Source organism: Esox lucius, chromosome 14 (genome assembly GCF_011004845.1).
Source record: "Esox lucius isolate fEsoLuc1 chromosome 14, fEsoLuc1.pri, whole genome shotgun sequence".
Classification (NCBI taxonomy): Eukaryota; Metazoa; Chordata; class Actinopteri; order Esociformes; family Esocidae; genus Esox; species Esox lucius.
The window spans coordinates 19,689,182-19,709,456 of NC_047582.1; the positions used below are offsets into that span (position 1 = coordinate 19,689,182).

Sequence of the window (20,275 nt, forward strand, 5' to 3'; positions counted from 1 at the left end):
TTATTGGTTTCCTTATCAAAGAGATCTCTAATTCACAACAATCAATGAAGAGGCATTAACGTTTTCACACCTTTGCCACTACAAAGAGCAATTGGTTTCGATACACCACCACCTTGACAGATTTAACCCTTTGAGCTCTCTGTTCTCCCGAGGATCACACGATGACTTCAAAGGCATAAAGCAAGACAGCAGTCTTCAAGGAAGACAGGATTGTTATAAATGTTCCTACTCCAGAAGACAGCATCTCACTTGAGTTATTCTCTCCTGGAAGTGCTGTGACAGGGAGCTCTTCCCAACTCTGTCTCTCACTACAAGAGCTTCACTTGTTTAGAATTTATAGGAAAGTAATACCTTGGAACAGTCAATTTGGAACTATGGAAGGACTCACGTTTTTCTTCTTTGCCCTTCTGGTGGACTTGGTCTGTGTTATTGGAGAGCAGAATACCCCTGTGAACCACAAGGCATTCATCCACGGAATGCGTGGCTTTCCCAGGCCTACTGGAGGTCATCGACATCCTGTACATCATTCCAACAGGTTCCCACTCTATATGATGCAGCTTTACCGGACTCTCCTGGAGGGAGACACCACCAAGGTACCAAGTTTCAGCGACGCCCGGACCAAGAGCGAGGACAACCCCCGCCTTCACGACTCCGACTCGATCCTCAGTCTGGTAGCCAAAAGTGAGTATCTTTACTTTTTCAAACGCGTATATTGTTTATATTGTTATTTCAGTTACACATATTATATATATATATATTCATATAAATGTTGATGTTTTTACAAAATGTTACGTAACAATTAAATTGGCCTCTAACTTAACGTGACATCAAATATTAACTACTATTTTAACACAATTTAATTCGTTTTAGGCTACTCATTAACATTGAGTTGAATGCCTACTGCACATTTTAATTCGGTTACTTTGTAACTGTCTAGGATTCTTACATCGTGCGTTTTCATGAAATTCCACAGGAAGTTAGCTCATTCCTTTAGCGCGTATTTTTAAAAAGAGTGTAGAACTCGATCAATGTCGCTGTTTTTGTTTGCCTGCTCCGGGACAGCCCTGCAGCAAATGCAATCAAACATGGACATTTACAGAGTTGTATTAAAACATTTAGTCAGTATCTGTGCTTGAGTCCCTTGCTTATATGGGCCTTTTCATAAGCGCGTATGATCGTTGATCCATTGTAACCACTGCATGAACTATGTTAACTAAAGACAGGAAGTACAACACAACTGTACCTACTAGGGTTTTTTCACTTACTGATCAAGCGAAGGAGCAATACACTCGTATACAATACAACGTTACAACATTCTACTTTGTTAACTGCTCATCTGATTTTCAAAAGACTGTGTGAAAGCTGTGTTGTGGCCGCATTTTACTTGCTCACTGAAGGCACCTAAAAAGACATGTCACACTTTTAAGTGATTGTAATGAATGGGACATAGAAGTCACAGAGGTGAAAGAGAAATCTTTGCACACTTGTAACTCTTTTAATCCAATGTTATCTCTCCAGGCTGCCATCAGAGTGGTAGGAGGTGGTCTGTCACCTTTGACATGTCCTCTATCTCAGCTAGCGACAACATCCAGCGCTCTGAGCTGCGGATCCGACTGCCCTCCTTCTCTGCCTCTGAGCACGTCACTGTGGACATGTACCATTCCCAAGGAGGTCGCTGCTCCAGCCCGCCATGCCCAGAGGAAAGCCTCTTCCTGGGCCACCTGAGGGCAGAGCCCACCCTCGAGACAACCGCATCCAACTGGAGGGTGTTCAACATCACTGCCTTGCTTCACTATTACTGGCTGCACCAGGCAGGCTCCAAACGTGGCAATGAAGAGAGAAGGCCGGAGGAAGGAAAGGAGGGTCTGGAGAGGGTCACGCACCCCACAGCTGACCGGGTAATGATGGTGGTGTTCTCCAAGCATCAGACAGAGAAGCGGGTCCCCACCCTCATCCGCACCGCTGAGCACTCCAAGTATGTCACTGCGGACTGGGAGCGAGCTGGGGCTGTGGTCGAATTCGCCGTCAGCTCGGACGGTGGGAGGAGGACCAACCGCAGGAAGAGGCACGGGCATCACCAGAAAGCAGGAGTGGCCGGGGTGGCTCCTGGTACGGCCCGCTCGGAGGAGAACGGCCCTCTGTGCCGGAAGGTGGACATGTGGGTGGACTTCGACCACATCGGCTGGAGTGATTGGATTGTTTACCCCAAGCGTTACAACGCCTTCCGCTGTGAGGGAAGCTGCCCCACCCCGGTAGATGAGACCTTCACCCCGACCAACCACGCTTATATGCAGGTAAGTCTGCCAATATTGCGTCACGGCAGAACGCGCCCATTGATTCGTTTCTTATTGTATGATATCCGCTAAGTCTGAGTTCATTCGTCCTAAAGTCTCTCTCTTTCTCTCTTCAGAGCCTACTGAACCTTCACCACCCAGACCGGGTCCCGTGCCCCTCCTGTGTGCCCACCAGTCTGGCCCCTCTGTCCATGCTGTACTATGAGAACGGTGAGGTGGCCATGCAGAACTTTGAGGGAATGGTGGTGGAGGAGTGTGGCTGTCACTGATCAGCCGGTGCCCATGAACATTCATGAACACTGGACATTCAATATGCACTTGACTTCCACAAGAACACCACCCAGGTTTAGCCACGCTGAAGGATGGTCTATGTATGTAGTGAACACTGAAGCAGACTCTGACCGCAAGCACTGAAAAGGATGGACAGAACCTCTCCAAAATGTTTCTTTCATACATTTCTTATGTATACCTAAACACTCATTACTGAGACAACAGCCCAAACAAGGAGAAATGCAGTTGCCATTGTAAATGCAGACACGTAAAGCGCTTTAATTACTCTGTATTAGCATGTGTTGATGCAGAATTATGTAAATATTCATACAATAGATTTTTTTTTAAAGACCGAAATATGTTTGAAATGTAATTTGCATCTTTTTTTATTTATTATAAATCCCCGATTTATTTCAGTCCGCGTCTATGTTTTCTTCACAACATTTCTCTCAGTTAACAACATGGAAAAAAATCGGGTTGCACATTCTTATATTCTGGCCAAGTACAGTAACAACTCAACAGAAAACAAAACTATAATAATGTAATACAATATGTTTGTATTATTATATTTGTGGCTTTCAATTCCTCTTGAAAAATAAGAAAGCACAATGAACATATGACACTAATGCTTGAACAATTTGGTTCATCTGTAAGACAGGATAATTCATAATAATAATTTAATAATATAAAATCAATTGAGGGACTGCAAATGTAGTAGTGTTTTCTTCATTGCGTTACCAGACACTATCGTCCAAATTCGAAAGGTTCTGTGGAATAATGCATCAAACATGGCCTTCATAAGCAAATAACAACATCTTGGGAGAACATCTTGGCACAATAGCATTTGATTAATAGGCTTATTCTGCCCACCATTCATCTTCCAAGACACCTTCCCCCACATCTTGTGCACCAAAGCACAAATAGTTACAATGCAATGTTGTTTTGGGACAGCTGAGTGTCCATGCAGCCCAGCTATTTCAATAGATACTGTACTGATTCAGAGTAGAATAAGGGAGTTTGTGCTTCATTAAGATGTGAATAATAAGAATAATAACCACTGGAACAATACTTACCTGTCATAGAAATGGAATTTACAATTTACTTTTAAAAACATACATCAAGTTACATTTGATCCTCAAACACTTCAGGTATGTTCACATCTTTCTTTATTAATGTTTGTAAATGGTTTGCGCTGGTGTACAGGGAAGATGATCTATACATATATTCATGTCAGAATGAATCTGATTGAGACAAAGGCTTGTATACATATTCATGTTTGTTGTTCCTCTCTCCATGACAATAAAAAAAGAAAACAAATACCTACAAGCCTCTACATTCCCCATGATGCGGGCATTTGCCTATAGTCTAGTTAATATGCTTAAAGAACATCCATAACAACTCTATAAGGGTGCATAGCATTCTAATTAAATATATTTTTTCATATATTTATACATATATTTTCATAAAAACATTTTCTGTGCATGTGCGCAGTTGCATTCCTTAGTATAGAGCAATATGATATTGCGTTAATATTGTCATGTATCCATTCTAAAGGAGTATAGGTGATTTCTATTCTTTGCAACAGTTAAAATTGTACAATACTCTTTTAAAATACATTATAATTTTCCATGTCCTATCGTGTTGTGTGCCTACTTTTAAACCGTTGTCCTCTCCACTCCCCGTTCCATCAACGTCTTGATCACCACACACACACACGCACATGCGCACACACACCCACACACACACACACACACACACAAAGGTGGAGTCTACAGTTCTCACAGTGCAAAGGCTTGTGGACTGGCTCAGTTTTATGTTTGATCTTGAGAACTTCCAAAATCCCAAACCTCTAAACCCACAGATGTAGCTGCCTTTCATCTGAGACTCATTCATTTTAAACACCCTTCGGGACAGTGGTCTCAGTGTCCTGTTGAAGGACATCTGATTAATAGATTGACTGACTTATCAATTGCTGAATGAGAGTTTCACTCTTCTTCATCATCAGCCTATTCAGACCCAAAGCAGAAGCAACATAAGTCAATCAACTCCACTGCTGTATAAACAGAAATATTAAAGGACCTGGTGGACAAGCTTGAAGCACCACATCCCTTTCACCCAGGGATTCCCCCTTCATATTTCCTGTGTCCTTTTATAGTCACTTCCTCTTCACCTGTAACCTGTGACCCCTCCACCACACTCTCTCTCGTTCTTACACACACCATCATGTCCTATTCACACACACCCACACACACCCACACACAGCTCCACACAGACTCCTACCCAACATACCAAACTCTGGGTGCGGCAACACTCATGTCTGGGCTCTTAACTCAAAAAGAGGGCAAAGCTGGGATCCTGGTCAAACTGAAACCTGAGTGGAAAAACAGTGAACCATAAGTGATATGTGATAGATGTGGTTTAACAGATGAGGTTTTAATGTGCACTGTTTAGCAGGGAATGTGTGTCTGATGTTTCTAATCTATTCAGTCAGTCAGTGTCTCAATCACGCTAGCTACAGTTAATTTACAGTGGTTATGTTACATACATTCTCAGTAAATGTGTGCTACCATGAGAAAGTTCATTTCTTTGATACAATGGATGAAGTGTATCCTGGGTAAATTCTGCTACTTCAAATGTTGGACCAAACCCTTTTTCTAACTCTTTGCTGCCCTCCAGCTGCTGCTGCTGCTACAACCCAGTTATGTAGTATGTCATACCTCACCATGACACCAGGTGGCGGTGACACCACATGACTACAACAAAACAACAAGGTCAATGGAACAGAATAGATACACTTTTTGAATGTCAATTGTGAATGCCTCAAAAAATATCACATTTGTGAGGGGAAGAACATTTGCATACTGTCTTGGATTGTACCAATGTATCATGTTTCATGCATGCTTCTGGTTCAATGTCGGATTAAGAGAAATGCTTTTAATGCTACCATAATGTGCATTCAGAACACCCACCCACTGTACATATACATATATATATATATATATATATATATATCCCTTTGTGTTTTCCTTGTCTGATATTATTGCTGTGGCAGACAAAGTAGCTACATCATCAGTCTGACCATACCACTAGAGAGACTTTACTGTATGTGTGTGTGTGTGTGTATTAGTGACATGTGCGCACAAGTGTGTGTGTGTGTGTGTGTGTGTGTGTGTGTGTGTGTGTGTGTGTAAATATGACCTGCGTATATGTCTATGTGTGTGTAACTTCACAGTACAGGGTACATGGGTCAGGGGTCAGTGTTGGGCAGTCACAGTGCTATCTTTTCACCCTGTCCTTACTGGATTAGTTAGGATATTCATTTGCATCTGGTCTATACCTACACATATAACTCTCTCTCTTTTCCATGAATATGATTCTCCACAATGATCATTATGCCCTATCTGCTTCACCCCCTGCAACCAAAAGCACAGTTGAATGTGAACAACAGAAGGACAAAGCCATGTAGGTGCTACAGCCATAGCATAGAGAATGACTGGGAGAGAAACAGAGACAGACTGAGACACAGAGAGAATGTGGCCAAATGTGATCGGGTCAGATCACGGGAACTACAGGAGTTGATGGAGAGGAGGCGTCAACATGCTGGAGGGGAGGGCGTAAGGCGGGGGAAGGAGGCTACTGTAAATCAGTGGTGTGTTGGGGAGGAACGTTAGAGTCCACTGACTGCCACACAATGCTATCACTCAAACAACCTCATCTGGAGAAGCTTAAACACTCCTTTCAAAAACAGGGAGAGAAGGTTAGTCCGCGTCAGAGACGGACCAAGTGGAACTGGGGTGGACAGCCCTAAAGAAACACGAGAAGCACGTTCACAAAGGAAGGACGACACACACACACACACACACAGACAGACACTCACAAGCAAGGGAGCACAGGGACCTCGTTCCCACACTGGAAACGCTGTGACATCACAGGAGCTCTGACCAACCAGGACACGGCTGTATGCCAAGCCAGAAGCGAGAGAATACATGCGGTAGAGATACACACACACACACACACACACACACATACACATACACACAAACACACATCCACAGAGCATAGAGTGCATATATCACATAGAATAACAGGGAAACAGGGTCCACGTGAATGAAGCATTGGTAGGCTCACCATTGGCTTCGCTTGCAGAGACTTGCTTTTTTTGGCTGTAGTGTTACCAGACTCAAATTGCTAACAAAACCCACTCCAATTTCAGGGGGCAAAGGTCCTTAAACTCTCCTCTAACCCAGTCCTGGGTTGGCCACGTACCTTGTACCCATTCAGTTTGTAGATAATGACAGTTCAAAGGTCAAAGGTCATGCACCAGCAGTCAATCATGCGATTACAGTTGACAGGAAGAACGTTTTGTAGCTTTTTTTGGTTGGATTTTCTTAAGCTTTTATAGAAAAAAATCATGCCCTACTCTACTATTTTTTTCTTTTTAAAAATGTTACAAAACTACAAGTAGATCTCCATCTCTTTTCCCCTCGTTGTGGTGCCTTAGGGTCATTCTGCCCATTGTTTTGTGTTTTTATTTGTTGTTTTCACATATTCTTCTTCATTCCCTTCTCCTCTTCTCCCCTTTCTTTTCCTCTGTCACTTGGCTTTGTGTTTGTGGAGGATGGTTTGGCAGTGGATATCAGGTCCTAGGAGACACAGAAAGCACTTATTTTAGTAAACAGGAATTGTTTTTAACATTAATTATGGATTCATTTCAAATGCATAACATTTTTTACAAATGGGATGATGGAGACGGGATATGTTGGAACAATGTTATAAATGTAGACATTCAATTTGATCGATTGTCATGGTGGGATATTTTCGTTTATGCAGAATTAATGAAGAGGGAAATGCCAGTGGAAATGCTTTTATCAGCAAATATTGATAGGAAAGCCCTCATATTGAACTAAATTGAATCATGCGATTATTTCTGTGATCCTCCCACACTATACATGCAGTTCGTTAGGCTACAGATGAAATACATTCATGTGAAAAAGCAGGTTACACTCCCTGGAAAGTTTTGTATTTACATTCTTGGATAGATGGATATTTATTTGCTTCAACACTATTGACAGACAAAGGTAACCTATTTTAACAAATGAAAATAAAAGTTATTCATAAAAAAAAACAACAGAAAAGTGATTTAACTTTACAGAATACTTTGGCTGCAGTAACTTCATGTAGCTGTTTCTTTTAACTGTCAGTTACAAGAAACAGAATCTTTCTCTTTACATAACTGCTTCAACTGTGTTATATTCTTTCTTGCAGGCACAGCCCACTTCTAGACCCCCCACAGCATTTTAAATGGATTGAGATCTGTCTTTGTACTTGGCCATTCCATAGCCTTGCAGTTTTTCTTTTTAAACAGTTATTTTGTAGCATTGCTTTTCTGTTTTGGAACATTGTCCTTTTAATAAGATGTTCAATTTGGTTTAAGTGTTTTGACAGATGGCCTCACATTCTCAAGATTTCCCTGCTACAATATAGAATTCATGGTTGACTCAGTGATGGGAAGTTGACCAGACCCCGAGGCAGCAAAGCACACCCAAACCATAATGCCCACGCCATGATATACAGATGGTATGAGGTTCTTTTTGTTTTTGGTATCGCAGCCAAACTCCAACTTTACACAGTTTTTGTAAGGCAAATGCCAGTTGTCTTGATATTCTTTTTTGAGAGCAGAGGATTCTTTCTTCCTGACCTCCCATGTAGGTCAGGTTTGTGCAGTCTTTTTCTGACAGTTGACTTGTGCAAATTGACATTGATTGATTGGTCTGGAATTTTCTCCACCAGACACCAAACTAAGACCAACTTGCTGGTCCCTCCCGAGTTACGTTCTAATGATTTTCTAATAATTTGCACTTTTTTAGCCATTTTTAGCCATGGTAAAGGTAGGGGAGTGCCAGCATTTTCTGCATAGGGAATTGCATTTCTGTACATTTTATTCACATAAATGGTTTCAAAGTGCATTTTGGTTAGTGTGACTTGTTCAATTGGTTTACTGTTATCAATGAACGTGGTTGGAATGTAGCTCAAACATTTATGTCTCCAATTGTATAATACAAAAAAAATTATGTACTTACTTAATTTGACTATCATAGGGTGGGAAGAGTGCATAGGGATGAGCCTAAGGCTCTTTCCAACAATCAGCCTATCAAGAGTCTTGTTCTGGTCAAAAAATTATTAATGTCTGGTTGCAATTTTACAAATGAAAATAATCTATTATCCATAATAATGTCATCATGTAGCCTAAGGTACCCTCCCTGTACAGTATTTGCAAGCTGTTTCTAGAGCACAGGTGCCAGACCAGAGTTGGCACATCTGACGCAATGTATTTTCGATATGCAGATTTTACATGAAAATATGTAGCCAATTGGATGAAAACCTTGCTAAATTCAATGAAAAGAACAGACGCAGCCAAACAAAATAACAATCTATTGAACTAATTAATCACTTCATGAAAAATAAATGAAAAGGAACAACACAATAACGGGATTCATTCTCATTCGGAAGTGGTGGAATGTAATGTATGGAAACATGCTCTCATGAGGTCAAACATGATTGTTTGCTTAACCTCAAAACATCATTTCAAGTGAGTATTATGCAGGGGTTTTCATTAATATTAGCAGGTTTGACTTCAACACCGTTTGTAGGGTTTGATAGACACCTCCACAAGCATATATTTAACCACTGGAATATATACAGAAATGCTTGTGTGTCCCATACCTTGCGGACTGAGAATGTGTGTTTCAATGTTTTACTCTCCGCAGACTGGTGCGCGACACAGACGGAGGGCCCTTCATCACATCCACACCCACCTACAGTGCAGCAAGGAGGTAGGGAGCAGGGAAGGAGAAACACTCAGCATTTAGCACTTACCTGGGACGTGTGTGTGTGCGTGAGTGTGCATGAGCATGGGTGTATATGGGTGTCTGTTTACATGTCTATATCCTGTATGCAAAAGAGACAAACCAACCTTCCTAGTGACAACTTTTCCATGTTCGTCCACAAACTGCTCCTCAGCCGGAAATTCAGCAGCACAGCCTTCTTTATTAACATCAGTCTGTGCCAAAACAATAGGACATAACACATGATATTACCAAATCATGTTAGTATACAAGTTTACCAACACAACTTTACCCAAATTGCCCAATTTCCGGAAATTATGTTACAAAAACACGACGTATGGATTGTTTGTATTTTCTTGATTGTAACCATGTTGGACGATTGTCCAATCTACAGCAGGCATCGACGCCCCTTGTTGAGGCACAGGAAGCAGGAGGTGATGGGTCAGGGTGTCACTGACCTGGTCCCTGCCTCCACTCTCAAGTACCCCATGCGACATACCGGCGTCGGGTGCGTGTCCGGGGGTACCCGTGACCCAGTCTCAGCACTCTGCCGCGGGAACCTAAGTTTCTGCGACCCTGCCCGGCCATGTTGAGAGTCCTTGTCAGGTAGGTACGGCTGGAAAGCACCACTTCCCACCACACTGAGAGAAGGGGAGAATAAGAAAGGACAGGGAGAAGGAAGGGACAGAGGAACAGATAGACAGAGACACGTAGGAAAGAAAACAGACAGAATACAGGAAAACAGAATGCCATCATGGATTCCAGTCAGACATGGAATGAAGCAGCGGGCTGTACGACTAGACCATCCTAACACTCACCGATTGTTTCCGTTGTGCTCCGTGGCTCGGCTCAGTCCTGACACCTCACACACCTGGCTGTAGACCGGCTGCCCTGTAACAACACAAAGCCCTTCCTCTGAACTCTGCCCTACTGCTCCCCCGCCGGTCACACTGCTGCCCGCCACTGGCGCCGCCACCTCCACCCTCCTGCCCTCCGACCTCTGACCTCCCAGCTGGCCATTCAGGTTGACCTTTGGTACGGCGCCGCTGGCCCTCACCCTGTCCCTGTCCACCACCGCCAGCTCCTGCTGAGCCGTCTCCTCCTCTATCTCCCCTTCCTCCTCCTCCTCCTCCTCCTCCAGCTCCATGATGGAGCCGCTGGCCCCACTGGCCCCGCTGGCGGGGCGCCCCAGGCTGTACGGAAGGGACAAGGTGGCCCCCTCGGAGTCATCCGCTCGGCTGCTACCATCCAGGGACGAGTCCTCTACAGTGACCAGGGAGGGGCTGACCCCCGAGGGCCACACCTGAACATCTGACATCTCCATCAGGGTGTCTTCTTCAGTGGTGGCGATTGGGGCACACTCTAGGCTGGAGACCTCCTGCCAGTAGGGCTCATTGCCCAGCGGAGAGGGCAGGCTGTACTGCATGGAGGCTGGGGAGAGCAGCTCCTCCTGAACCAGCCCGTAACCTGGGAAGGAGGCGACATAAAGAGAGAGCGAGACTAACACCACGCAAGCGCAGGGGATTTTGGGAAGGTGGTGGGTTGAATTGGGACTTGGGACTGTTTCTATGCCCAATCAGAGTCAGGTCTGTGTCACAATATCCTGGGAAAAACTATGCAACTCGATCGGATTTCACTGCTTTTAGTTTATAGTGGTAAAAACCAATGTTCCCTATGTTCATTAAATTAATTCTTTTTTTTTCTTTCTTGGATCATATAACCCAATACCATACAATTTACCATCACCTATTTGTCCCTGGGTCTTACAGAACAAGTTAAGTATGCATCATTGATCCAAGCCATTGATGTACAAACATTTTGGGAAAAAATATGTTTCTGCTCACAAGACCAGGAATTTTGCTCACTGACCTAAAATAAATTAGAGGGAACATTAGCAAATATACTCACTAGCAAATCAGGAGTAGTGAAAAAAAGCTGTCACTTTCCTAGCGTTTAGTTTGGCACTGACTAATTCTTTCCAGGGATTTATCAGCAATTCTTATAGAAAGGCTGTGTGAAAAGTTGAACGGTATTGTGACACAGCCCGGTGTTCACCCTGAGAGTGGTGCTGTAAGTGCTGTTAGAAACAAAGTCTCACCCATTCTCAGTGGGAAAGAGTCGCAGTCAGTTTCAAAAGAGTTTCCCACTACGTAAGAAAGTGTCATAGCAGTCAAAATGGTGTCCAATGTAGGACGAGAGTGCTGGTGAGAGGGGTGTTTGGGGTCAGTTGGGTTGGCACGATAATCTAAACTAACAGTTAATCATCATTATGTCAGTTCAGCAATTCCTGTTTTTTGGAATTGTGTCCATGTTTATCACAATATAATTGTCTTAATTGTCACTTTGATAAATGGTTATTGGCAACAACATTTAGATGTCTCGCATACATTTCTGATTCATGTTAATTTAATTAGTGATATGTTTTTTAGTGTGATACTATTATCGTTCCAAACCAGATCCAGACCAGTGAGAGGGGCAGGATTTTTGCAGAGACAATTGCAAGTTACTTGCACTTTCACTCACCTCCACACAAACAAATGCAAACTCTCACACACACACACGCACAAACACACACACACACACACACACACACGCACACAAACACACACACACACACACACACAAACACTACTAGAGTAACTTTCAAAAGGTATAGAGAAATGAATTAGCTTTATTCATTTATATTGCTGTGTTCTGTTTTAAGTGATGCTGGATAAAGCTCTAAAATAGTCAATACTTAAGCAGGGAAATTCCTGTATTTGTGCATCTATCCATTTGTCTTTGTCCTACCATCTGGCTGAATGAATATCTCTGTCCTGACTATTTTACTATTTTTACTTTTCTGTGTGTCTCTACTAAGGCTCTGTCTGTGTTGTTGGGGGAAATATGTATGTGGTATAGTAATAATAAGGTGTAGAAGGATCTGTCTGTGTTGTTGGGGGAAATATGTATGTGGTATAGTAATAATAAGGTGTAGAAGGAATCCCTCTGTGTTGTTGTGGGTAATATGTATGTGGTATAGTAACAATAAGGTGTAGAAGGATCTGTCTGTGTTGTTGTGGGTAATATGTATGTGGTATAGTAATAATAAGGTGTAGAAGGATCTGTCTGTGTTGTTGTGGGTAATATGTATGTGGTATAGTAATAATAAGGTGTAGAAGGATCTGTCTGTGTTGTTGGGGGTAATATGTATGTGGTATAGTAATAATAAGGTGTAGAAGGATCTGTCTGTGTTGTTGGGGGTAATATGTATGTGGTATAGTAATAATAAGGTGTAGAAGGATCTGTCTGTGTTGTTGGGGGTAATATGTATGTGGTATAGTAATAATAAGGTGTAGAAGGATCTGTCTGTGTTGTTGTGGGTAATATGTATGTGGTATAGTAACAATAAAGTGTAGAAGGATCTGTCTGTGTTGTTGGGGGTAAAATGTATGTGGTATAGTAATAATAAGGTGTAGAAGGATCTGTCTGTGGACGCTGGACAATAGAATTGCCTTTGGCTTAATGTTTTTCAGTGTTTATACCTAAGGACAACAGAAAAACCATGTTAGTGTGCTAGCCTGTGTGTGTCTGTATTTAAGTGGGCATAAGGTTGCTGGAGTGGTAGAGAGATGGTAGAGAGGGGGATTATGGGGCGGACATATTAACTGAATGAAACAGATGTTGAAGACATGAGTTGGAATGATGATGTTTTGTCTGGGTTAGTCCCTGCTGTACCTCTTCATTTAAACACAAAATTGTAACATTACAACATAAAGTAAAGCACAACGACTCCACACAGGTTGTCTGCAAACACACAAACACACAACACATTGCACAGCACTATCAACTCATGTACAACACACACACACACTCATCATACTGAGACACTTGAAACACCCACCATTCACAGGTCACTGTACTCAGGAGGACACGCACACACACATTCTCCACACCATCGAAAACGCGCTAGCTGGCAAATAACATTCTAACAATGTATCTGTTACATTATGACAACGTTGTTCTAATGACAAAGCTGTCACGTCCCAGCTACATTGTTCAGAGAACATTATGTGCAGTGTCACAGCCTAGCATAAACTCAAAACCATAGAGTCAACAGAAAACCAGTGAGTTAGAAGGAGTTAATTGAGGATTTACAACAAGTTGGACAAAAACAGAGAAAGTAAAATACACACAAGGATATAGTAATACAAAAAGCATGCCATGCAAATACAAGGTTCTTATTCCAAAACAGCAACATTTTATTGATAACAACGCTTTTATTATGACACTCCACCATCTCCCACATCAACACAGAGTAAAAACCCAGGTGAGAGACACAGAAAGAGGTACAGAGAGACACAAAGACAATGAGAGGTACAGAAAGAGGTACAGAGAGTTACAGAGAGGTACTGAGAACTACAAAGAGGTACAGGGAGAGACAGAGAGAGACAGAAAACTACAGAGAGAGACAGAGAACTACAGAGAGGCAGAGAGAGACATGTACAGAGAGAGACAGAGAGGTACAGAAAGAGACAGAGAACTACAGAGAGGCAGAGAGACAGAGACAGAGAACTGCAGAGAGAGACACAGTTGTAAGGAGAGGTACAGAGAAATACAGAGAGGTGCAGAGAGAGACAGAGAACTACAGAGAGGCAGAGAGACAGAGAACTGCAGAGAGGCAGTGAGAGACACAGTTGTAAGGAGAGGTAAAGAGAAATACAGAGAGGTGCAGAGAGAGACAGAGAAATACAGAGAGGTGCAGAGAGAGAGAGAGGTACAGATAGATACAGAGAGGTACAGATAGATAGAGATAGGTATAGAGAGGTACAGATAGATATAGATAGGTATAGAGAGGTACAGATAGATAGAGATAGGTACAGAGAGGTACAGATAGATAGAGATAGGTACAGATAGATACAGACAGGTACAGACAGGTACATATAGGCAGGCATCATGCACATGCAGAAACAGACAGCTACATCGAGAGAGGAGAAGAGGGTCCCCGCTCGACTGAACACGGGAGCGCAGGAAAATAAGATGACAGGAGAGGCCCAGAGGTCAACATGAGGTCGATATGAGGTCAGAGGTCGAAGAGGAAGAGCTGTGGGGAGGAGGAGAGGAGGACGGCTGGGCAGCAGATATGACATGTCACAGAAAAAGAGAGCGAGAGAGAGAGAGAGAGGAAGAGGGACAGATCTAGGAGAGACAGAGGGAAGTACAAAGGAACAAGGTATGGAGGCCTCAACTCCCAGAGCACACACAGTAATGTTCACTAATGCCAGTTAGGACAGGGTATACATATCAGGCACACACACTTGCACACGTACACACACACACACACACACACGCAACCACACAATCAAACTCAACCATAAATCAGACTAAACCTTATGCAAAGTGTCCAAATCTATATTTTAGTCTGTACTACTTAACTCAATGTATAGTAATATTTTAAATTACTATATTCAAACTGTATATTGTTAAGGTTTCCACTACATTTTCTATTATATCATGTGAAAACCATAATTTTCTGCCCTAAAGGATGAGGTGTGAAGACAGCGAAGTCACCAAAATGCAGTAAGGAAATGCTTACATGCTTAAATATTACTGGGTTATGGTGGAAATCACACCATTCCTCAGATGTTACTCAAAATCCTTTGAGAATCATCATCAGCAATCAACCATGCAGCCCAAATCCCACTTACCCCTTCTGAACAATGGGTGTTTAATAACTTGTGGCTTGTACACTACAGGTGGACGGCCTGTGTCCGTGACCTCTTGTGGAGCAACAGAGAGAAGGTTCAATCTGTGTTACCCAAACACTTGGGAAGTACCAGTCTTGTCATTGGTAAGGGGCAAGTGAGCTATAACTATATCACTGACAAACTTGGTTAATTGTGTAAGTGTGAGGGGTGATAAGTGCCAAAACGAAAACCTCTCAAGCAACCAAACCAATTCATGATTCACCTAATGTGTCACTGAGCATGTCAAATGTGATACCTTGCTCTCAATGGCCTGACTCTGAACCAACTGCCCCTAAACCAGAAACTTCCTCTCGTATACCTGCTAAGGTTTACCTACACCTAATTTGGCTTTGAGTGGGGCCCCAACAGAGCAGCTTAGGGGCGGTCACAAGCCAACAGGCACATGCCCACCATGCCACTCCCAGCTGCCCTTCAGATATGCTCCATCATCCCATCCTATGTGGTTCGCCTTTTGGTTTTGACTTTCCCCTGAGCTGTGCATCTCCCTGTTACAATGTATATACAGAGGGGAGAACAAGTATTTGATACACTGCCGATTTTGCAGGTTTTCCCACTTACAAAGCATTTAGAAGTCTATTAATTTATCATAGGTACTCTTTAACTGTGAGTTACGGAATCTAAAACAAAAATCCAGAAAATCACATTGTATGATTTTTAAGTAATTAATTTGCATTTTATTGCATGACAGAAAAGCAGAACTTAATATTTGGTACAGAAATCTTGACCAGGTTTGCACACACTGCAGCAGGGATTTTGGCCCACTCCTCCATACAGACCTCCAGATCCTTCAGGTTTCAAGGCTGTCGCTGGGCAATACGGACTTTCAGCTCCCTCCAAAGATTTTCTATTGGGTTCAGGTCTGGAGACTGGCTAGGCCACTCCAGGACATTGAGATGCTTCTTACGGAGCCACTCCTTAGTTCCCCTGGCTGTGTGTTTCGGGTCGTTGTCATGCTGGAAGACCCAGCCACGACCCATCTTCAATGCTCTTACTGAGGGAAGGAGGTTGTTAGCCAAGATCTGGCGATACATGGCCCCATTTATCCTCCCCTCAATACGGTGCAGTCGTCCTGTCCCCTTGGCAGAAAAGCATCCCCAAAGAATTAAGTTTCCACCTCCATGCTTCACAGTTGGGATGGTGTACTTGGGGTTGTACTCATCCTTCTTCTTCCTCCAAACACGGCGAGTGAAGTTTAGACCAAAAAGCTCTATTTTTGTATCATCAGACCACATGACCTTCTCCCATTTCTCCTCTGGATCATCCAGATGGTCATTGGCAAACTTCAGACAGGCCTGGACATGCGCTGGCTTGAGCAGGGGGACCTTGCGTGCGCTGCAGGATTTTAATCCATGACGGTGTAGTGTGTTACTAATGGTTTTCTTTGAGACCGGTCCCAGCTCTCTTCAGGTCATTGACCAGGTCCTGACGTGTAGCTCTGGGCTGATCCTTCACCTTCCTCATGATCATTGATGCCCCACGAGGTGAGATCTTGCATGGAGCCCCAGACCGAGGGAGATTGACCATCATCTTGAACTTCTTCCGTTTTCTAATAATTGCGCCAACAGTTGTTGCCTTCTCACCAAGCTGCTTGCCTATTGTCCTGTAGCCCATCCCAGCCTTGTGCAGGTCTACAGTTTTATCCCTGATGTCCTTACACAGCTCTCTGGTCATGGCCATTGTGGAGAGGTTGGAGTCTGTTTGATTGGACAGTTGTCATTTATACAGGTAACGAATTCAAACAGTTGCAGTTAATACAGGTAATGAGTGGAGAACAGGAGGGCTTCTTAAAGAAAAACTAACAGGTCTGTGAGAGCCGGAAATCTTACTGGTTGGTAGGTGATCAAATACTTATGTCATGTAATAAAATGCAAATTAATTATTTAAAAATCATACAATGTGATTTTCTGGATTTTTGTTTTAGATTCCGTCTCTCACAGTTGAAGTGTACCTATGATAAAAATGACAGACCTCTACATGATTTGTAAGTAGGAAAACCAGCAAAATTGGCAGTGTATCAAATACTTGTTCTCCCCACTGTATGTATATATATATATATATATATATATATATAACATGACATGAGGCCGGTTATTGGCATTTATCACCCCCTCTGTGTATGTTTGTGCGCACACCTGTGTTTTTGTCTCTTACCATTGATGAGGCTGGGGGAGAGCAGGGTGGAGTCACAGTCACCCAGTCTACAGGCACCTTCCTCTGAGGCCCCGGACTGGTGCTGACACTCAACACAACTCACAATGTCTAACCGGTCGATGCTCTTCAGAGCCCCATACAGACTTTCCACTGGGAGGGGAAAAGACAGAGAAAAGGGGTCAGAAAATAAAGAAAGCAATGAAGAGAGTTGGGCTTTCAGACAGTAAGACAGACTCACTCTTGGCCCTCTTGCCTTCCCGACTGGCCCATAGGTTGAGAAGGGCGGAACTCTGGTCCAGGAGGGAGTTAGGATTCTCTACCCTGATCCTGTTAATGTCATCCACGCCGAAATGCAGTTCCCGCGCCAATTCTGAGAGACAATAAATAATTCAGTAAATCACATACTTTACAGGGCCTAATTATTAGGATTGTAAAGCTATATATTTTTTGGGGCTCAGTCCTACAATATTTTGGATTTAACTAGCAAAAAATTACTAATATAAAGTATGAATTTTCTGCTTTGGGCATTTGTATGTATATTGGACTAATGAGTTCAATCTGACACCAGCTGTTATTTATATAATGGCTGTTTTTCAGGGCTCTAAAAGTTGTTTTTCAGGGCACTAAAAGTATTGGGACAATTGCCTTAATTGTTTTCTGTTTAGTCAGGCGAAACCATAACCAAAATCTTAGGCTTCAAAATAATCATTATAGAACATTCTTTAAAAAAGAAAAGCACTGGTGAGCTCAGCAATCACAAACGTCCTGGTAAACCAAGGAAGACATTCCTTATTCCACCATATAAAAAGTGGAATAAGGAACACTCTACAGAAGGTGGGTGTGGCTATGTCAGATGTGTCTTGCAAGGTGAAATACAGAAACTACACTGGAAAGTGCAAACCATATGCAAGCCTAAAAAAACGGAAAAGGCGAAGCTGAAGCAAAACTAATGTACAAATCTAATGCCAGTCAAACTCACTGGACAGCACTTCATTATAAAGCAATTGCAAGACAATGACCCCCAAAATATCTCCCTAAACATAGTTTAAAGGGTGAAAAAGTGAAATCCTCACATGTACATCCAATTTAACATGCCTTTAATATGCTGTAAATGTGTTTAATGACAAGAAGACCTAAAAAAATGTAAAACATATGTTTGCTGCAGTATGGGCTTGGCAGAGCATCACCAGAAAAATGTCCAACTAGTGCAGGAAATGGATCTCAGACTTAAGGCGGTTATTGCTTGCGTAGGATATGCAACCAAATGCCAACCAAGTGCTTAATATGAATATTATATGAATACATCCCACTGGTGAAAGTAATATCTACACAAATACCCTCAAATCAACAACATCTATACACAACTTCATAGTAATCACTGAATTTAAAATCCACACTTTTGGAGAATAGATCCAAAAGAATAAAACATGTACGCTGTCCCAATACAGAAGACGCTGGACAAATAAAATACTGTGTACTTTGATGTAACCAGATCATATTGGATACATGTAGGTTCAGCATGTACAGGACACTGACCTGCCCAGCTCAATCCTAACTGCTCAGATATGAGGGAGATCTTGTGTTCGGTCCTCTCCATGGCATTCACTGTAGCTAAGGAAAGAAAGATACAGTTCAGAAAGAACAGATGTAGATCTAAATACTCAAACTATGTCTGAGGCAGCAAATCTACTGCAAAATACTAGAGTAAATAATTACTACACAACTGTAAAATGTATAAACCAAAACTACAGTTGATATAGATTTGTCAAGAGCTACATATCAACCCCACTATAATAATTTGCTAATATAAGAGATGAGAGCAAACTTACCTTGACAAAACCATTGGTTTGTTGAAGGCAATAACGTATTAACGACAGAGAATAGTGTTTTTGCCCATTCGATCCATGTGTGTTAGCAGACTATAGGCAGGGAAGGTTAGAGGTGGGTTCATTCAGACACCAGTCCTTTCCACAACCATAGGGAACAGATGCACAATGTGGCAGAGCTCTGCTCGCATTGACAGAAAAATCCCCGCCCTCATCTTCACCATGTAACAAATGAGCAGTCTATCCTCTCTTGGCTCATCTACCATGGACTAATCAGAGGACTCCTCTGCCTGGCTCCACTGCGAGGACCCACCCATTCCCAGCGCTGAGCTAAATGCTAAACATGCTAACAGGACTCGCAGTGGAGCGGCCAGCACCAGCGCCATGCAAACCATAGCAGGTAATTCAGTAGGAATGGATCAGGAATTTGGAAGGGCCATTGAACTCTTTCACTGTTTAGGTTTTTGCTCATGTTTGGCACAGAATCAAAATGGCTCCATCATGGCACTGTTGGGTGTATTGGAGGGCAGTAGAGCAGTGCATTGCATCCAAGGCTCATGCGTGTGCCAGAGAGAGACAGAAAGTAGGAGGAGCAGAGGAGTAGGGGTGCAACATTCAGGCCCCGCCTCCTCCTGTATAGTGGGGAGGGGGCTTGACAGGACAGGCTGGACAGGCATGGCGAGACTTACCCACACTGGGCTCATTCAGTGCATTGTAGCGCTCCCTCAGGGCCAACGGGGTCAGAGTTCGCCTGCGCTCTTCACTCCCCACGACCTGGACCACAAACACAAAAGCACACAACGAAATGACTAAACATGGGTCCTGTCTTCGAAGTACTGTATCACATTACTTCCAAGGTCATCTAATCCTATGTTGAATTGGTTCCTTTAATATGCGCTGCTTCTTGTAATGTTGGGGGAAAAAATTATTTGAGATGCGGTGAGTAGGATGCAAAAATACATATTTATATACTTTTGAACTGCCAATCAATAGTGCATTTTTTCCTGTATTTATTTAATATTTATTACATTTATGTCTTTTTGTTTGATGCCTAATTATCTGCTGAAGGTGCAGAGCTCCCCAGGAGGTAATGCCAGGGCTCACAATCTGATTGGTTATTGGCTTTGCAATATCTCCTAGGG

General features: G+C 42.7%; 2 protein-coding genes across 15 annotated transcripts in view; one reads left to right on the plus strand and one right to left on the minus strand.

The window, feature by feature from the left end:
• The first annotated feature begins 374 nt into the window (after positions 1-374).
• ndr1 (nodal-related 1) lies at positions 375-2,786 on the plus strand. The gene is made up of 3 exons (XM_010877941.3): positions 375-681; positions 1,519-2,294; positions 2,411-2,786. Exons 1-3 carry the CDS (start codon positions 375-377, stop codon positions 2,561-2,563), a joined length of 1,236 nt encoding a protein of 411 aa, XP_010876243.2. The 3' UTR covers positions 2,564-2,786.
• Positions 2,787-3,713: 927 nt separating this feature from the next.
• The window catches only part of ank1b (ankyrin 1, erythrocytic b), an 85,400-nt gene continuing 68,838 nt past the window's right edge, over positions 3,714-20,275 (minus strand). For 7 of the 14 annotated variants that reach the window (XM_010877911.4, XM_020053629.3, XM_020053626.3 and 4 more), the window contains 10 exons: positions 19,823-19,907; positions 18,844-18,918; positions 17,546-17,677; positions 17,308-17,457; positions 15,097-15,168; positions 10,228-10,876; positions 9,909-10,050; positions 9,538-9,624; positions 9,288-9,379; positions 3,714-7,207 (listed from right to left, as the gene is read on the minus strand). In XM_010877911.4, coding sequence (XP_010876213.1) covers positions 9,311-9,379; positions 9,538-9,624; positions 9,909-10,050; positions 10,228-10,876; positions 15,097-15,168; positions 17,308-17,457; positions 17,546-17,677; positions 18,844-18,918; positions 19,823-19,907 — 1,461 coding nt within the window. In that variant the 3' untranslated portion in view covers positions 3,714-7,207; positions 9,288-9,310. Of the gene's footprint in view, positions 7,208-9,287; positions 9,380-9,537; positions 9,625-9,908; positions 10,051-10,227; positions 10,877-14,274; positions 14,588-15,096; positions 15,169-17,307; positions 17,458-17,545; positions 17,678-18,843; positions 18,919-19,822; positions 19,908-20,275 lie in introns of those variants that run through there. The other 7 variants (XM_010877912.4, XM_020053634.3, XM_020053628.3 and 4 more) reach the window with 5 other exon arrangements.